Source organism: Leguminivora glycinivorella, chromosome 10, assembly GCF_023078275.1.
Source record: "Leguminivora glycinivorella isolate SPB_JAAS2020 chromosome 10, LegGlyc_1.1, whole genome shotgun sequence".
Classification (NCBI taxonomy): domain Eukaryota; kingdom Metazoa; phylum Arthropoda; class Insecta; order Lepidoptera; family Tortricidae; genus Leguminivora; species Leguminivora glycinivorella.
Genome location: NC_062980.1, coordinates 1,316,080 through 1,323,178, shown reverse-complemented (window position 1 = coordinate 1,323,178; position 7,099 = coordinate 1,316,080). Strand labels below are relative to the sequence as shown.

At 35.4% G+C, this 7,099-nt stretch overlaps 1 protein-coding gene across 2 annotated transcripts in view; it reads right to left on the bottom strand.

Annotated features, from left to right (window-relative positions):
• Nucleotides 1-629: 629 nt before the first annotated feature.
• The window catches only part of LOC125230693 (ras-related protein Ral-a), a 45,642-nt gene continuing 39,172 nt past the window's right edge, over nucleotides 630-7,099 (bottom strand). For both annotated transcript variants that reach the window (XM_048135951.1, XM_048135949.1), the window contains exon 6: nucleotides 630-981. In XM_048135951.1, coding sequence (XP_047991908.1) covers nucleotides 862-981 — 120 coding nt within the window. In that variant the 3' untranslated portion in view covers nucleotides 630-861. The remainder of the gene's footprint in view (nucleotides 982-7,099) is intronic.

Here is a 7,099-nt window from a genome sequence, read left to right as displayed (position 1 = left end):
ATTTGAATGCTAGACCAATACAGCCTGGCAGAAAAGAATAGATATTAATAGGGGTGCCAGTGTGCCACTGTTTATGTAAACCGTTTTGCATGTGGCAACTTTTCAGTCACAGAACAGTAAGTGTTGCTATAATAAAAAACCGGCCAAGAGCGTGTCGGGCCACGCTCAGTGTAGGGTTCCGTAGTTTTCCGTATTTTTCTCAAAAACTACTGAACCTATCAAGTTCAAAACAATTTTCCTAGAAAGTCTTTATAAAGTTCTACTTTTGCGATTTTTTTCATATTTTTTAAACATATGGTTCAAAAGTTAGAGGGGGGGGACGCACTTTTTTTTCCTTTAGGAGCGATTATTTCCGAAAATATTAATATTATCAAAAAACGATGTTAGTAAACCCTTATTCATTTTTAAATACCTATCCAACAATATATCACACGTTGGGGTTGAAATGAAAAAAATATCAGCCCCCACTTTACATGTAGGGGGGGTACCCTAATAAAACATCTTTTTCCATTTTTTATTTTTGCACTTTGTTGGCGTGATTGATATACATATTGGTATCAAATTTCAGATTTCTAGTGCTTACGGTTACTGAGATTATCCGCGGACGGACGGACGGACGGACGGACGGACAGACAGACATGGCGAAACTATAAGGGTTCCTAGTTGACTACGGAACCCTAAAAAGTTCCATTTCTACTTTTTTTTGCCAGACTGTAGAACCTTTTCACAATAAACTTGAAAGTGACGGCTATAGCAAACAAAGCACGCTGTCAATTAGACACGGTTCAAGACTGGTCTACGATTTAAATTGGTTGTCCATATGTATGACCCGATTTGCCGTAACTTTTTGTTTCGTCGGTCTCAGCAGATGACACAGCACTGTTTATGGCAAGCGCAGTTTCTTCTAGTTTTCGGCTGTTGAGGCTCTTCTTCGATCCCCGCCTTTTGTCGCGAGAGGTCTCGGATTAGGGTCAGGAACACCTATGAGACAATGAATTAAAAAAATAAATAAAATTAAAGATACATTTTATGAAGATGAATATTTTTTGGAACTAGCAGAATAAACATTAAATAAATGTCATATACAAAGAAAAAGTGACCAAGGCCTCCAAGTGTTCCGAGCTGGAATCGAACCAGCGTACTCCGTTAACCGGACGGATGCCTGTAAAACCACTCGGCCATCGGATCACGAAAGCAAGGGTCGAAATTTCCAAGTATATGACACAATTACCGAAGGCTTGACGCCCCCCCGCCATCTCTGAGGTAGAACCGAAACTAGTTCGACCTCCTAACTGAATCAACACATGTGATTACTTGGAAATTTCGACCCTTGCCTTCGTGATCCGATGGCCGAGTGGTTTTACAGGCATCCGTCCGGTTAACGGAGTACGCTGGTTCGATTCCAGCTCGGAACACTTGGAGGCCTTGGTCACTTTTTCTTTGTATATGACATTTATTTAATGTTTATAGTATTAATAGTAGTGTTACTACTTAAAAATACAAATTAAAATATTTTCAAATGAGAATAATTTAATTTGTTCTAAGATTTGCACGGCAGCGCCATCTCTCTTCGCTAGCTCGTAATCACATGTGTTGATTCAGTTAGGAGGTCGAACTAGTTTCGGTTCTACCTCAGAGATGGCGGGGGGGCGCCAAGCCTTCGGTAATTGTGTCATATACTTGGAAATTTCGACCCTTGCTTTCGTGATCAGATGGCCGAGTGGTTTTACAGGCATCCGTCCGGTTAACGGAGTACGCTGGTTCGATTCCAGCTCGGAACACTTGGAGGCCTTGGTCACTTTTTCTTTGTATATGACATTTATTTAATGTTTATAGTATTAATAGTAGTGTTACTCCTTAAAAATACAAATTAAAATATTTTCAAATGAGAATAATTTAATTTGTTCTAAGACTAGCAGAATAGTTAGATATTTTTGCATTTTTGCATCCTGTTAGGGTAATATATTTTGTAGGTACATCAGGCAGGCAAGCATGGACGCGCGATGAATGATAAAACATCAGGCAACAACACCAACAACATCATGTTTTATCATTTATCGCGCGTCCATGCTTGCCTGCCTGGTATCAAGGATAAAGATTAATAATAAAATAAAAATTCTTACACATACCTACACACCACACACACAGCAAGCCCCAACTCCTTTCGTAGCATTAAAGCGGCACGACACAAACACCAAATGTTCACACATGACACATATTTAAGCGTCCAACAACGAACTAAAATAATTTACTGTTAAAAATTACGGTAAATAATCAAATATTTTTTCGGCTTGTCTCAAAAGTGGTTGGTAAATAAAGCGTGATGATGATAAATAGGAGACGCCTTTTGAGATTAACAAAAATGCTCCTTCCTGCTAATTGCTGGCTAATTACTTTCAATTTTGTGAAAGACTGATCTACCGGTTTCAAACTGATATTTTATATTACCAGGTGGCGCCACTATAACCGCCCACTGTCACTGTCAAATCACATACATTTTTTTTCTGGCTTGGCAATACTACAGTGATTTCTATGACTAACCCTTCTGAGTGCCTCTTTATTGCAAGTGTGTCGCCTAGTTTCAAACATGAGTAAATCCATTCTGCTTTAAGGTTGAATATATAATGGTACATTTAGATACAAGTGCGAAAAAGAGGAAGTTCGAAACGAGTGGCGATAAATTAAAACACGACCGAAGGGAGTGTTTTAAATCGACACGAGTTAAGAATTCCCTTTTCGCACGTGTATCGAACGACGTTTTTCAGTACAGATGGACCTCCGAAGTTTCGACCTGCCATATAATGAACCACTTCTCGCACTAGTGCGTAAAAAAAACACCACCTGTACTGAAAAAAATATAATAATTTTAAAGATAATCAACCTTGTATTTGACGATCGTAATATGAATTCTTGTAGATTGACATGCAATTTATACTGTAATTTGTATTATGAAATAAATGAATCTGAATCTATATCAGAATGGTTTTACCCAAGTTTATAAATAAATGAACCTAGCCACAAAACTAAGCAAAGCTTGTATTTATGGGTGCTAGGCGACGATATACATACTTATATAGATAACTACATACTTATGTACATAGAAAATATTCATGACTCAGGAACAAATATAATATATCTGTGTTCATCATACAAATATATGCCCTTACTGGGATTCGAACCCAGGACCGCGGCTCAGCAGGCAGGGTCGCCAGACCGGTCGTCAAAAGTTTGAAGCTAAGCGACACAATTCTGAAATAGAACCTGCCAAATCCCACACCGGGGCCGGGGCAAACGACGCAACGGAGCCACGCTGTGACGTCATCGCCCAAATCAATTGTTTAATTTTATTTTTATTTACTCTCTTTTTTAGGGTTTATAGTTTCGCCATGTCTGTCTGTCCATCCGTCCGCGGATAATCTCAGTAACCGTTAGCACTAGAAAGCTGAAACTTTGTACCAATATGTATGTCAATCACGCCAACAAAGTGCAAAAATAAAAAATGGAAAAAAATGTTTTATTAGGGTACCCCCCCTACATGTAAAGTGGGGGCTGATATTTTTTTTCATTCCAACCCCAACGTGTGATATATTGTTGGATAAGTATTTAAAAATGAATAAGGGTTTACTAAGATAATTTTTTGATAATATTAATATTTTTGGAAATAATCGCTCCTAAAGGAAAAAAACTGCGTCCCCCCCCTCTAACTTTTGAACCATATGTTTAAAAAATATGAAAAAAATCACAAAAGTAGAACTTTATAAAGACTTTCTAGGAAAATTGTTTTGAACTTGATAGATTCAGTAGTTTTTGAGAAAAATACGGAAAACTACGGAACCCTACACTGAGCGTGGCCCGACACGCTCTTGGCCGGTTTTGTTATCTAAGTTTCGTGACGCATTGGTTTTACTGTATTGTCATGTAAACATGTTTTACTAATAAATAAATAAATATTGGGGTTTAGAGGAATGAAGGTATAATAACAGGCTTCGTATTGCAAATCTGTATATTTCTGCTCTTTTCATCCATTACATCGTGCGTGCCGTACGGGAATAACAACTTACCACCTACGCTAGCTAGAGTTATAGGAAACCGCACAACAGACGCCAGAGCCGCAAGTACTTACAAGCCTGCTTACACTTATACATATTATGAGGAAATCTTATCAGATTACATCAGTGGCTTGCTTCACCACAATGACACTTCACCATTCATTGCCTGCTCAACAAAGAAATATTGACGCTTAAAAATAGGCACAGCATTATCAGTGTCAATGTCATTGTGTTGGAATAGGCCACAGCCACGGATATTTAAGAATAATTGTGTCGAAGTCTAGTCAAAGATCCCATTTTGTCGATTACAGTAAGTCCGTTTTCACATTATCCGATCCGATATCGGATGGATTTCAATGGTAATAATCCAAGATGGAAGATATCGGTCCGACAGCCGATCGGATCGGATAATGTGAAAACGCACTAAGGACGAGCTTTGAGCTTTTATTTATGAGAACAACGTGTCAAAGTCCTTATGACAAGCGACAAAGTGGGACTTTTTGCTGGGAAACGACACATTTACTTACCTACTCACATTATTTCATCAAATCAGTAAAGTTGTGGTAAATTAACTAATGAAACTTGGCGCCATAGTTTGTTTTCATATACAAATTATTTACCTTTTAAATTGTCATTTTACACTTAAATGACAGGCCGTTCTAATGGCAATTATTCTTCTGTCATGATTTTAATTAATACAGTATCGATTCGTAAGTGTTGACGCGACATGAGTATGAAAATATAATCATTGCGTCTGAACTCTTTCTAATCTACTTGTAATTCTTGTAAACGTATTGTATTATGTACATTTACAGTAATGATACCTCTCAGCATTTTAAGTATTGTTTATAAGTTTTAAAACTAATATATATAATATTTTTGAAATAAATAAATAACGTATAAAAGAGCAGGCGTTACAAATTTAATAATATCTATTAAATATTGGCAGTCGCTGCGGTCTTAAGGCGAATTGTAGTCTTATAACTTAAGCCATCAAGAAAGGAGCATTACGGTACCCCAAGTATGAGTTACAATTTGATTTATTCAGTCCAAATACTCCGAATACAATTTTTAATCAGTACCTGTGGAGTTTAGAAATACATTTTCACTAAAATGTATATTTACATGTTAAAGCATAAACTGTAATTGTCTGAAAATAAACAATTTTTATTTTTATTAAATTTTAAGGAATTATGGATTAACAAAAATCCCTTTCGGTTTCCCTAATGCTCCTTCCCCGGACGCTCATTATTGCTATAAATGCCCTCTGGCATCGAGTGGACGACCTTAAAGATAAACAGTAATGGCATTACGTTTTATTATCCCCTCCCCCCAAAATACTGAACCAATAACGTATTCCACCCAACAAAATCACAGTATTAGAGTATCAAATTCCAAATATATTCTTATTTCAATACGCCCTTTTGTCAAAAATCCGAACACATAATATGCTTCTATACAGTAATAATAACAAAAACGATTAATTAATAATAACAAAACTATCATACTGATTAAATCCAGTTTTGTACTACTCTCAAGCACATCTTGGAGTACGTTATGGGAGTATTTTGTGGGGAAGGCCTTCAATAGCATCAACGATCGATTGCAAACACCCCAAGCAGGCGAACATACATACATACAAGTACACTAGCAATATCCTAACATTCATTTTGTAATAAAATAATGTGACATTGACAATTCCAGTTCTGTTAGCCTTTATTCAATGTTATAAATGTCCACTAACCACGTAAAATGTGTACAAGATGTAGTTTATATTTTTAAGATAGCTACCGCTTTTTTAGTTGTATCAGAATGATGGGATTTGTAATATTAACTATACTCTGACAATATAGTTTTGTCAGTAGAACGCGGCGGTAAATTAATTTAAAACTTTGATTTTTCTGGTAGAGGATACATTTGGTAACTATAATACATAGTTTGAGGACATTAGTACATACATTCGAATTAAAATATTTTAATATCTTTCACTTAGCAGTCATCTAAGTTTTACACGGTATTTGGCAGGGACTGAAAAACATCATTCCTTATATTAATCAGTGTGGATACTTCAGGCGAAGGCGAGGTATACACAAAAGTCTAGTTATCATTTATGGATTTTACAAAAAAAACTTAAAGCATTGTATACACTATGTTTAAGTAGGACTTCTGTCGAAAATAATAGACATAATTAGTCCATTTTTAATTAAATTCGTTGTTTTCTAACTATTGTACACCCCGCCTAAGCCTTCAGTAGTTTTGTGAAGCTTTTATTCTATCGATTAAATAATTTATACTCTGTGAGCATTACACACAAGAACCTCGACCGATTGATACTTATATTTATACAAATACGGCTCAATTTGCATTGAAAGTATAAAATAATTAAATTTTATAATATTTCTAAGAGTTTGACAGTAATTCTCAAATACATTCGGACACCTAATACATTTAGCACTTACTACATACAAAATAAATACAAAAGTTATTTCAATACACTTCCCGTGTATGGTGATACTAGGTACTATTGCAAGGCGATTTTTATTTCTATATCAGTGAGTAATTTATTGTCTGCATAACCCAACTTTGCAAACTTTTCCAAATTACAATCCGATCAAAGATAATTTAGACGATATTTTTGTCTAAATGTATACATACAGAGAGTGATTTTATTCCGACAACTTTGTTAGTCATAAAGTCAAATAATTTACTATGGGAACTTACTCCAAAAATGCTAAATGAAAAATATTACGAATAGGCTGCTAGACCCTTTTTCAAAGTATGTCTTATATTATAATAGCGGGTTTTTAAGTCGTAATAAAATATGGTACTATTTTTTTTCTCGTTTAATTAGACATTAAACGAAAAAAAAAAAAATAGTACCATATTTTATTACGACTTAAAAACCCGCAAAAAAATAGTTTAAAGTTTACTTTTACGTGATCAGGCAAAAACAACATCAGCCATACTAATATATAGAATATCTATGACATGACGTCAGTCTATTTAGAAAAAATATTTGCCACTGTCACAGCAATACAATACAGGTTGCT